This window comes from Ptychodera flava, chromosome 4 (genome assembly GCF_041260155.1).
Source record: "Ptychodera flava strain L36383 chromosome 4, AS_Pfla_20210202, whole genome shotgun sequence".
Lineage (NCBI taxonomy): Eukaryota > Metazoa > Hemichordata > Enteropneusta > Ptychoderidae > Ptychodera > Ptychodera flava.
This window is the reverse complement of record NC_091931.1, coordinates 1,197,788-1,211,483: the sequence shown is the minus strand read 5'-3', so window position 1 is coordinate 1,211,483 and position 13,696 is coordinate 1,197,788. Positions and strand designations below refer to the sequence as shown.

The 13,696-nt window shown below is 37.9% G+C and overlaps 1 protein-coding gene across 5 annotated transcripts in view; it reads left to right on the top strand.

The window, feature by feature from the left end:
* LOC139130338 (transmembrane protein 184C-like) overlaps positions 1–13,696 on the top strand; it is a 76,513-nt gene that overhangs the window by 41,691 nt on the left and 21,126 nt on the right. For 2 of the 5 annotated variants that reach the window (XR_011551828.1, XM_070696101.1), the window contains exon 8: positions 4,320–4,432. The exons of the other annotated variants lie outside the window; for them this stretch is intronic. Coding sequence is in view for 1 of the 2 variants with exons in the window: in XM_070696101.1 (XP_070552202.1) it covers positions 4,320–4,429 (110 nt within the window). In the remaining variant the exon portion in view is untranslated. The remainder of the gene's footprint in view (positions 1–4,319; positions 4,433–13,696) is intronic. 5 annotated transcript variants of the gene reach the window in all.

Sequence of the window (13,696 nt, the reverse complement as noted above, 5' to 3'; positions counted from 1 at the left end):
CTCATTGACCTTGAGTCATTTGTATGCCAGGTACTTTATCAGTCCGGGTTATGTCCATAGAGAGGATATTACGATTGACCAATCAGCGAACCTGCCGCCGCCAACGTCATGAATAATTAACCATGCAAACCTTGGCTCGTACACTGCAACGAGTTCGGAACTTTTCGGCTAGATTTCGCCCTTTATTTTTAGCACAGGGTAGTTTTTAGATGAAGACGTTACGCACAATGTTCAGTACGGTCAAGATGGTGACCGACACAAGTGGTTAGTACATTGAAAATTACTTATTTGGATGAATTTCCTGGCGGGTACGGCTCCTAGAAATCAGCATTTGACCCTTGTAAATCTACAGTTAGTTATTTGTCGCCAAATATCGCCTATTTTTGGTCAAATTTCAATTTAACCTTGCCATCTGCAGTATGGAGAATGTTTCAAGCTTTGCAAAGATGGGTCAACTGTTTTAGTCGGTCATCGGAGCACGATGGAGCACAAATTTTTCGATCACCATGCGTTTCCCGGTACGATTGACCCTGCGCTCAGAAAAATGCGCGCCGGATCAATCGCCGAGAAGTTAACCAAAAGCTGGAAAAGAGAACGAAAAATGTCCAATAACTCTTTGTCGAATATGGTCAAGGGTAAAGAAACTCAGAAAACCCTTCCTGAAGAAATCTTACAATTTTTTAACACAGTAGAACGTCGCCAATCGACTGTAGCTAAGATACTTCCGGGGAGCCAACAGTCTCACTCGATCGGTGGATCTGTCAGGTCATATCGCGATCTGAACATAACATTTCAAAGTGAACCAACATAACCTTTGACCCTTGTTACATATACAGTACGTGATTGGTTCTTGCCTTAATTTCATTACATATACGGTACGCCATTGGCTCTTCCCTACTATCCTCTATGGACATAACCCGGACTGATTATGTATGGAGTGGTGGCAGTTACTGAAACAGCTTATTAGTCATTTCCTGTCATTGTTTATGAACTGTGGCATATTAACAGACCTGCTCAAACCATTGATGTTTATTTTTGTACATCCATGGTTGAAATATTCTCTGCTATGCATGTTGCTAAAGTTGACCTCCAGTACCTAAAGTTTCAGACCTTATTTACTTTTGTTATTCTTGTTTTTCTGGTTTAAATATTTCTTGTTGTTATTCTGGCTGTACTGTGCAGAAATCATTGTCATAACATCAACGTAGAATTTTCCTGCACTGAACAGATAGAAACAACACTTATTGTTGATCTTTGGTATATACCAATTCTGATCAAATTTGAGTGACACCATATAATTGCGGTATTTTTGCTTTTTTGCTCACGTGTGTGTCACAGCGATGTCTGTCTGTCTGTGTGTCCTTGTGTCTGTCTGTCTGTCTGTCTGTTGGTCCGATATCTCAAAAACGGCTAGTCAGATCAGAATCAAATCTGGTACATATATTCAGTTAGCAAATGGCAAGGACTGATTAGTCTTTGGTGGGTGTGGCTTGCATACTTTTTACTCATTTGCATAATTAATGATTTTAGAAAAAACGGATATACATTAAAAACGACTACACACAATTTGATGAGATTTGCTACAAATGTTTATCACACCAAGATATATCAGCAGTGGGAACCATTAAGGGGTTACATGGAAGATAGTTGCTAATTTGCATATTTAATGAACTTTCCAAATTAGGGATATATGTCTGATTTGACTCAATCAAAATTGACCAAACTTGGTATGTACCGTATAATAAAGATACTATTATTAGTAACATTATTGAAAGTCATTAATCGTTTTAACTTTAGCCCATTCCTAATTTGCACATTTAATGAACTTTCCTAATTAGGGATATATATTTGAATTGACTGGACCAACGTTGATGAAATTTGCTACATGTATTTGGAGCTACTATGATACAACATTTTTGAAAGTCTTTAAACATTTTTACTTCAGCCAATTCCTAATTTGCATATTTAATGAATTTTCATAATTAGGGATATTTATCTGAATTGACTTGATCAAAATTGATGAAACTTGCAATGTACATTAAAGACACTATAATACAATATTATTACAAGTCATTAAGCATTTTCTCTTCAGCCAATTCTTAATTTGCATATTTAATGAACTTTCCTAATTAGAGATATATATCTGAATTGACGTGACCAAAGTTGACAAAACTTGCTACATATATTGCAGATACCATGATACAACATTATTGACAATCATTAAGCATTTTTACTTAAGTCAATTCCTAATTTACATATTTAATGAACTTTGCTTATTAGACCCCACGGACACCGTCCGGGGGGACTTATAGGTTTGGTCATGTCCGTGCGTCCGTCCGTGCGTATCTCAGAGATACCTGGAGCATTTTCATTCAAACTTGGTACAAGGATTACTTCATATGTCATACAGATGCACGTTGATTTGTTTTGTGGTACGATCCAATATGGCTGCAAGGCGGCCATGTTGTTACGATTTTTTCATGTACAGAGCCATAACTCAGGCATGTTTCAACTGATTTTATTCAGTTGGCCGCCAGGCGGCCATTTTATTACGATTTTTTTATGTGCAGAGTCATTACTTAGGCATGTTTCAACAGATTTTATTCAAAGTTGGTACAAGGACATGTCATAGCTATGCACATCAATTTGTTTTGTGATACGATCCAATATGGCCACTGTGCCGCCATTTTGTTACGATTTTTTCATGTACAGAGCCATAACTCAGGCATATCTCAACCGATTTTATTCAAACTTGGTACAAGGACATTGACCTATGTCATGCACATGCACATCGATTTGTTTTGTGATACGATCCAATATGGCTGCCGTGTGGCCATTTTATTACGTTTTTTCATGTCCAGAACCGTTACTCAGACATGTATCAAGCGAATTTATTTAAAGTTGATACAAGGAGATTGACCAATGTCATACATGTCCACGTTAATTTGTTTTGTGATACGATCCAATATGGCTGCTGTGCGGCCATTTTGTTATGATTTTTTCATGTACAAAGCCATAACACAGGCATATCTCAAACCGATTTTAATCAAAGTTGGTACAAGGACATTGACCTATGTCATACATATGTACATTGATTTGTTTTGTGATACGATCCAATATGGCTCCCGTGTGTCCATTTTATTACGATTTTTTCATGTCCTGAACTACAACTCAGACATGTCTCAAGCGAATTTATTCAAAAGTATTTTTATCACAGACCTAATGAAGAGGACTCTATCCTGTCTGAGGACCTGTAATCAAAGTACCCATTAACAAGTGGGGACTGTGTCATCAACGATGACTTGTTAGGGATATATACTGGGATGTACTTGATCAAAGTTGGCAAAGCATGCTATATACATTGATGATTATACCTGGTTAAAACAATATAGAAAGTCATTTCACATTTTCATGTCAGCTAATTTATAATTTACATATCTAATGAGCTGTCACAGCTCGGCATATATGGCTTGAAGGACTTGGCCAACGGTAATTACACTTGCTATATAAAATGGTGAATCAGATACAATGACAGCAGTCAAAGAACTTTGATATTTTTATTTCAGCTAATTAAATATTTGTATACAACATGACCTTTTAAAATTAATCGGCAGTGATTATTGTTCATTATATTGATCATAATACTTTCAATGAAGTAGCAAACATGTGGCAAAGGTTCAAATTTACACATAACTGCAATATATAATGAAACGCGTGAGCATTTTCAGTTCATATCTGGTTTAAATTTGCAATTTTTGCTGTCGTCATTGCTTTTGAATGTAAGTTTGTAGGTTTGTAAGTTTGCATTCAGATTTGTTAAAATTGTGATAAATCTTGCATGGTTATATTTTGGGGGAATTTTTGCCGGTTCAGTCAAACAAAATGTTTGTCTTGATGGTTTAGCTATGATTTAATGTTAGTACTCAGTCAAAGTGCGCCAGCAGTCACAGCCAGCACTGATGTACTGTGTATGCTAATGATCACAGGTAAGACTTTCCTTCCCCACAAAACAATCTGCAGCACATTCAGAAATTTGCTTCAGATGTTCAAATACGTCCCATGTTCACCAGTATTTCCTTGATTGACAAGCAGGGCAGTTGAATTATTACCTGGTTAAGCTTAACTTTTGTCTTTTCCCCAGTCAAAGTTCTTTGAGCATATCATATGCATCAATATATTACAGCCTGAGAAACAGTTTAACTTCACATCAGAGTAAACTATTCATTGCCTTTAGCAACATTAAACTGTGCTTTTTTAGAGTTCAAAATAGCATATGCACATTAATTATGGGAGTCATTTTCATTTTTTTTTCAAAATAGGAGATGATTTAGAGAAGCCTTTAGATTTGTTGAAGTCCAAAACATTTAAACCCAAGAAAAAGGGAGGTTGGATTTTGTTACCACTCATAAATGATTCTAAAGAGACGTAAAAGGTGAGATTGATATTCTCCTTCCATGCGGGAATCAAGGTTTAAGGTGCACAAACCAGGACATGGTCAATACTTCATTGAGCTGTTGTGATCTCAATAATGTCAGATCTTTACAAAGAACTCAGTATATGAGATCATTCATAACAACAATACAAGTGAATTGGTTAAAAAAAATCAACACATGCCAAATGAATGCTCAAGAACATACACTGTGCAAAGTTAGGTATCCTAATTCTTTGTAACGTTGATGTTCAAGAATATACACTCTGCAAAATTAGGTATTGTAATCCTTTTTTCTTGGTAGTAAACTGATAATAATTCCTGAAAAATACATCCAAACCAAAGTACTGTCTTCAAGCAGTGAAAATCAGTAACAGTATAATTGAGCTTTTCAACTCACACAATACATTGCATCTTGCATGTTGTTATTGTTGATGTTTGAACTCTGGCAAGGACTGGAATGTCAATGTGTACAATAACAGTACCGGTACATTGCACAATCATGTAAACATGCTGTGTTGATAGGCTAAATAGTGGGTGTTCAAACATGCTTCAGGGACTAATACCGGAGATTGCAATGTACATGACAAATATGTAATGAAAACCTCCTCAAACAGTAAGTCTCCTAGTTGCTTAACAGAAGTATTTTTAGTTCCCCAGGAAGAAGTCCGAGGGGACTTATGGTTTAGGTTCCGTCCATCCATCCGTCCACGCAAACTTGGTACAAGGATAATGCACTTTATCATATACCCATGACCGTATCCGTATCTCCTCTGACGCGTCATGACGTGGAACGTAAAATATCAGTCTGATACGGCACGTTATACGTCATCAATTGTTGTTTATTTCCGATTTTGATGCTATGATGTTCATCTTGCATTTAACGATCAAATCCATCTTTTTCACTTAAATCAAAATTAACCAATATAAAACGAAACATATTACTGGTACATATGAATTTAACGTTCCTTTATTTCAGATGTAAAGAGAGTTACAGGACAGGTTGTTGTAGAAAATTAAAAGTTGATGTTTACAATCTGTTGTATTTCGCGCTACTTCGTCGTTCGTGTTCACGTCAGCCATGTTTCAGCAAGAGTTATTAAAGTGAGTTCAAACTTACAATATTGTCCGTGTAATAATTATCCACCAGAACACCGGGACGGTGACCAGAATAAGTAAATTGGCTCCATTCCTTTTCTGAACTGCAGTAAATTGCGCTGAAATAATCCTGTTTAGACTGTATACAACCGACACGATGCTATCGACGACTTGATCAGCTGTTGTAAACAAACATGTATCAATGCGCTCAGACCAGCGGCAGAATATAAAAACATAGTCCCTTCGAAAGACTGACAAAAACTAATAAAATTTCTTTATTTTTAATTACCTTTTACATAAATATACGGTCATGGGCATATGATAAATCGGTTATCCCACGATATCAGCGCTTGGTTGGGACGTATTGCCACGAGTGAGAGTGCGAGCCGCATCACACGAGTCGAAGTGGGATAACCTCATAATGGCATACACATGCACCTCCATTGTTTGAGCTCTCTTTCTTAAGAGATTACACCAAGTTTGATGAAACTTTGTACAAATGTCGGTCACACACAGCTCTAATAGCACATAAAGACATTTGTCGGTATTGTCTCAATTAATTCCTAATTTGCATAAATTATGAATTTTCATAATTTCACTAATGTTTCGATAAATACTGATTCAAATTCAATGAAACTTCTTACAAATGTATACATACCAGAGCTGTTACTTTGTGCAAAGGCATTTGGGAGGATCATGTCAATTAATAGCTAATTTGCATATTTGATAATTTTTAGCGCCCATAGCCATATGTATATATGGCAATGGAAGCTATTCTTATAGGCTAGGGAACTGTCTGTATGTCTGTCCGTCAACATCAAAAACTCCATTACCGCTGCACATTTCATCTTGATATTCAGTGTGTACATGGATGATGGGCTGTAGATGAGATTTTGTTCAAATGAAGTTGTCATTGCCAAAAATATGCAAATTAGGTGAAAAAATGTAAAAACAGTCAAAATTGAAAAACTCAATAACCACTGAGCAGATTACATGAAAAATTAGCATGTAAGTACTTTGGGCTGACCTGAAATGATTGTGCACATCTTGGGTCAGTATCTTGGACTTGCTATTTTTCTTAAATTTTTTTGTAATTTTCTCCCATTTTTGGTCAAAAAATCTTCTTCTCTGAAACCACAAGTCGAATTGATTTGAAACTTGGTATGGAAGTGCATAGGAATGACCTTTCCCAAATTTGGGCAAATCGTGGTGAAATTTGCATATTTTTAGTTTACATGTCCATAGACTCCCATGTATAAGGCCACGAAAAATAAAAATTTAGTTTCTCATCGTATTCATATTGCAAAAAGGATGCAGTGACACAATTTTTAGTCCCCACGGATGAAGTCCAGTGGGCTTATAGATTGGGTCATGTCCGTCTGTTCGTCCATCCGTGAGTCCATCCGTTCACACAGATATCTCGGATATTTTGACAAAATGTCATGTGACCTCGATGACCTTTGACCTCAAATATACATGTTTGTCCATAACTCAGTAACCACAGGTGCTACCACCCTTCATATATGGTATGATGGGACACCTTATGACGCCACATATTGTACCTCATTAATTATGTGCATATCCAGTGTTTTGCCCAGAGTGCGTTCTTGCGTCTTTTGACGCAAAATTAGCAACAATGTCCCGCAAAAATACTGGACATGGGTCACAGGGACGCACTAAAATCAGGCCTAGAATTGTAAGTCCAGTGTCCACAGAGAGACTACTTTTTTAGCTACCGAATTACATACTTGATAGTCCGTACAGTTATTGCATGGATGTAAAACCCCACATCCATGGTTATTGCTTCTCTATTGAGACAATGAAACATTTAAAATTTCGTCTATTTTTTTCGTCACAATGTAAACGCTATTGGAAAATCAGTTAGTTTGTTACAGTTTACGATTCAGGGTTCATATGAGCAAGGCGATGTGCGTCCACTGAGCCCTGCAGCCTTGGGGACAGACTCAATACCTGAGGCCACGTACGATCCCGATAACCAGGCAATGATTTCGGAAGCGGAAGGCTTGTAAAAAGAACAACAAACTTTTCATAAAAGCAAATTTTATTGACCACCAACTTTGAATGAAACTTTTACTTGTAAATACATGTATATGCTAGTACAGTGAAGCATGGAGTGAAGTAAGGAGAATCAAATTTCACTATACTAGCCAAAAGTCACTATACTAGCCCGGGCACATGGCATCAAACGGAATTGACTGTACGTGTATTTTGGTGTACTGGAAGCTCATGACTTCACCTAAAAATATCATCACCCCACAATTTTGTTGAAACACTATATATCCCTGACTTTCAAAGTAGTAATTTGCCTTAAATTTCCCCAGAAGGAATCTCATACAACTCTCCGATCGTCTGCAGGCCAGAGAGATCGAGGTCACCATGCTGAAATTCCTTATATAGTCAAGACCCCTAGCTCGATTGTAGCTGATCTTAACAAGAACCACCTAGCTTGTCAAAACAGCTTTATGGCAATGTGCTAGTGCTATCATGAGGATCAAGGAGTTCTCTCAGATATTTGTGTTTTCAAACTTTATTTTTTGCAATTTTCAGGGAAAATTGCCAGTCATTGGAGCAATTATAAAAAAGAAGAGAACTTTATAGCAGTAATGATAAAAACCCAGGTTACAGTGTGCATCAACTATTGTCTTCAACCACTTCTAGTTCTGGAGTCATAAGTGTAATGAAACATCTTCTTTATTTCTGTTAAACACATGCAATGCAGTCACTGGCAAGAATCACAATAAAAGAAAAATGTGCATGAAATTGATTTTATCATAATGATGTCTTTTTTTACAATTCAAAACTGTAAATACAACCAGTTAAAATGACTTTGTCACAAACCATTATAGGAGACGGCCAGCAATATTAATTTTAAAATGAATGTATACCTTTCTGCCTTGGTGACTTAACTTTGCTTTGCGTTCTTCGCTCACACATTGACCCCTATTGTAACTAAGTGTCCCCTATTTTGACAATCATGGGACACTGTGTCCCACCTTTACAATTCCTGGGCAAACACTGCATATCTAATTTGAGTGAGCCAATAGAGCTAGAGGTCTGATTTTGGTATATAGGGATAACTTAGCAATACAATTTTTTTTGACAAAATGTCACGTGACCTTGGTGACCTTTGACCTCAATATACATATTTGTCCATAACTCAGTAATCACTAATGCTACACCCTTCATATTTGGTATGATGGGACACCTTGTGACGCCACATATTGTTCCTCATTAATTATGTGCATATCTAATTTTGAGCGAGCCAATAGAGCCAGAGGTCTGATTTTTGGTATGTACGGATAACTTAGCAATGCTATTTTTTTGACAAAATGTCACGTGACCTCAATTACCTTTGACCTCAAATGTACATATTTGTGCATAACTCAGTAACCACAAGTGCTACACTCTTCATATTTGGTATGATGGGACACTTATGACGCCACATATTGTACCTCATTGATATTATGCACACATCTAATTTTGATCGAGCCAATAGAGCTAGAGGTCTGATTTTTGGTATATAGGGATAACTTAGCAATAAATTATTCTGACAAAATGTCACGTGACCTCGGTGACCTGTGACCTCAAATATACATATTTGTCCATAACTCAGTAACCACAAGTGCTACACCCTTCATATTTGGTATGATGGGACACCTTATGACGCCACATATTGTACCTCATTAATTATGCACATATCTAATTTTGAGCGAGCCAATAGAGCTAGAGGTCTGGTTTTTGGTATTAGGGATAACTTAGCAATACAATTATTTTGACAAAATGTCACGTGACCTCGGTGACCTTTGACCTCAAATATACATATTTGTCCAAAGCTCAGTAACCACAAGTGCTACACCCTTCATATTTGGTATGATGGGACACCTTATGACGCCACATATTGTACCTCATTAATTATGCACATATCTAATTTTGAGCAAGCCAATAGAGCTAGAGGTCTGATTTTTGGTATATAGGGATAACTTAGCAATACAATTATTTTGACAAAATGTCACGTGACCTTGGTGACCTTTGACCTCAAATATACATATTTGTCCAAAACTCAGTAACCACAAGTGCTACACCCTTCATATTTGGTATGATGGGACACCTTATGACGCCACATATTGTTCCTCATTAATTATGCACATATCTAATTTTGAGCGAGCTAATAGAGCAAGAGGTCTGATTTTTGGTATCTAGGGATAACTTAGCAATACAATTTTTTGACAAAATGTCACGTGACCTCAATGACCTTTGACCTCAAATATACATATTTGTCCATAACTCAGTAACCACAAGTGCTACACCCTTCATATTTGGTATGATGTGACACCTTATGACGCCACATATTGTACCTCATAATTATGTGCATATCTAATTTTGAGCAAGCCAATAGAGGTAAATGTATAATTTTTAGTATATAGGGACAGACTATAGGATAGAAATTTTTTGACAAAATGTCATGTGACCTTGATAACCTTTTACGTAAAATACACGATTATGTCAATAAATAAGTAACCACAAGTGCTATGTCCTTTATATTTAGTAGGATGGGAGAGCTTATGACAACACATGCTTTACCTCGTTAATTATGCCCATATATAATTGTGGGCAAGCCAATAGAGCTAGAGGTCTGAATTTTGGCATATATGGATTAATTAGCAATACAATGTTTTTTTTTCAAAATGTCATGTGACCTCGATGACCTTTGACCTTGATTATACATATATATGCATATCTCAGTAACCACAAGTTCTATACCCTCCAATTTTGATAGGATATTAGACCTTAAGATGTCACATCTTGTACCTCATTTATATGCGCATATGTATTTCTTGGCTGGCCAATACTACTAGGAGTCTGATCTTTTTTCCCGATTTAGAACCATAACTTAGACATGCCTCATGTGTTTCAATTGGGAACAACGACATAGACCTATGTGCCCATAGATCTCGATACACTCCAGTGATACTTCTTAATGACCACATTTCCCTGCCCCATCAAGACTAATACTCCCATTACAAGTGGGGACTATGTCATTGTCAGTGACTTGTTGAGTGAATGGTTGTATCACAGTATTCGATATTTCTAATTCTGTATTTTTTCCATTTTATATTCTGAATAATTACATTAACATATTTCACTGTCTCCAGTACATTACATTTAAGTATTTTCACTTCATGCACTTTATCCCTTTCACACATGTTCAAATATCTGACCAGAGAACAAGCACTAAATAGTCCAGGATGTTGACACTATTTTTTATAATTAGGGTGCTCAGTCAAGAAATACCCACTCAAATTTGATAAAACATGGTACAGATGCTGATATACCAGAACTGTAACAGTATGCAAAGACAGTTAGCAAGATCATGTCATTTAATCGCTAATTTGCATATTTTATGAATTTTTGTAATTAAGGAAATGTCTAGAAATACGACAGCAAATTTGATGAAACTTGGTATAATGTTTATCTCAAATTGTTGTAATAGCCAACAAAGACATTAACCAGTCTCTTGTCAATTAATAGCTAATTTGCATATTTAATGAACTTTCCTTATTAGTTTGCTATGTCCAGAAATATTGCACCAAATTTGATGACACTTGGTACAGATGTTGATCTCAAAGTGTTGTATTAGCATGCAAAGACATTTTAATCATGTCACGTCAATTAATTGCATATTTGCATATTTAATGAATTTTCATAATTAGGCTGATACGTCAAGAAATACTTCTTCAGATCTGTTGAAACTTGGTATATATGTTGAGCTCATCTTGCTTTAACTGTGTATAAGGACATTTATCATTATTAAGTTAATGAATTGCTAATTTGCATATTTAATGAAAATTCCTAATTAGTGTGGTATGTCCAGTAATATTGCACCAAATTTGATGAAACTCGGTACAGATGTTGATCTCAAAGTGTTGTAGTATGGTGCAAGGAATACAACGTCCGCCTTCGGACTCGTCACCTGCCCGGCAAATGGAATCACATTGCCGACGCTCTGTCTCAAGACCGAAAGGTGATTCTGACGGAATGGGAAATTCCCCAGGAAATTGCCAATAGGATTTTCGCCATTCGGGGAACACCCATGGCAGACTTGTTTGCGACATTCAAGAACCTCAAACTACCTCTGTTTGTGTCGCCGGTCCTGGACCACAGAGCCCTGGCAGTCGACACACTGTCTATGTCATGAAGGAACCTTCTCCTGTACGCGTTCCCTCCATTGCCTCTCTTGCCGCTAGTTCTACAGAAAATAGCGGACGAGGTAACCACCATGATACTTGTAGCACCAGCATGGCCAAAGCGGTCATGGTATCCGATGCTGCAGGATCTGTTAGTAGAGCACCGTCTGGAGCTACCCCTTCGCGAGGACCTACTATTTCAAGGTCCACAACTCTTTCATCCTGACCCAGGCCTGTTCAAGCTTCATGCATTCAAGTTGTCGAGCAATCCCTCGTTGCGAGCAGATTTTCTCAGGCAGCAGCCGCCACCATCGCTAGACCTCAGGGAGCCAGCACCTTGGCAACTTACGAGGACAAATGGGCAAAATTCTGTGATTGGTGTGGTAAACAGAGTATTGGTCTGCTCAAAGTCTCTGTTAGCCAATTAGCTGAATTCTTTCTATTTTTACCTAATGACAAAGAAATCTCCCCGAGCACCTTGTCTGTTTATCGTACCTCCATCGCAGCGACAATCAGAAGTGTTGGGGGCCCGGATTTTAGTCACAATACAGCCTTAACTGCAATGCTCAAGAATTTCAAAATTGAGAGACCCCCTTCGCGGCGTTTGGTCCCTCAATGGAGTTTGTCTTTGGTTCTGAGTGGTCTACAGCGGCCACCCTTTGAACCATTGGAATCTATCACAGTATCAGTTTGAAGGCACTTACCCTTATAACTGTTTTTGTTGTAGCATTAGCATCTGGCAGTCGCAGGAGCGAAATTCATATGCTTTTGGTGCCACTGATGGTTTGTTGACTATTACCAAGACAGAAGCAGTCTTGCGTACTAGGCCGGATTTCTTGGCAAAGAACCAAGTACTGGGTGCTAAAGCCACCTCGTTTACTATTAAAGCTCTTGACTCACTGACAGGCCCAGACCCTCAAGAGTGCCGATTATGCCCGGTTCGTTGTCTTCGTTGGTATTTAAAATGAACCAAGTCCTTTCGTGCGGGGAGAGTTAGACTTTTCCTACCTATTCCCCCCGCTTCCTCACAGGACATTTTCAAGTCAATCATTTCAAATTGGATTACAAAACAGTCCGTTGGCCTTATATTATGAAAGTTCAGAAACTGACCGTCGCCTTACCAGAGTAACAGCCCATGAGCTTAGGGCTATCTCTGCTTCCTTGGTGTATTCGGCCTGTATTCCTGCAGACGATGTCCTTCGCGCAGGTACATGGCGTTCACCTAACTCATTTGTCAGTTTCTATCTTCAGGACATGGCATCAGAATTGGACGGTTTTTCTCTTGGTCCGCTTTCTGTGGGCCAACAGGTTATTCCTGGTAATAAATACTAGTTTCCCCGCCTCCTAAGGTCTGTTGGATTCTGTGTTTTTCCCGATAGTAGCTGGGTGAGTATTTCAAATAAGCAGAATTGTAGTTTATACCTATACTGATTTCTGCTATGTAGAAATACTCACCCAGCACACCCAACCGCCTCCCCACTTGGTGTTTTGTATAACCTGGGGAAGTGTGTTACACTAGTTTTAATGGGTGTATTGTACCCCTTCAATACTTGGTTAACTGTTTTTCTGGTTGTTTTTGCACCTGGCGGTTCCTCTAGTAGTTTGGGGAAATTGTCACTTCCAAACTGTCATACTCTAAGAGCGTGGACTGTCACTTACAGAGTATAACTGAGTAACTTAGGGAGTCCAGTGACCTACGTCACAGGAAGTCTAGTCAGGAAGTTCAAGTTTTTAATCTTGCATAAATGGAGCCCCAAGGGTTATTTCCCGATAGTAGCTCGGTGAGTATTTCTACATAGCAGAAATTAGTTTAGGTATACTGGTAAACTACAATTCCCTACTTAGTTATCAGAGGATCAATTTCACAGACTTGCGTTTCCAACAATGGCACTACAATGGCACCAGCTTGATAAGATAAACATAACAATGGAACAGTCACACCTCGGGGGATTAAAAGTCTCTG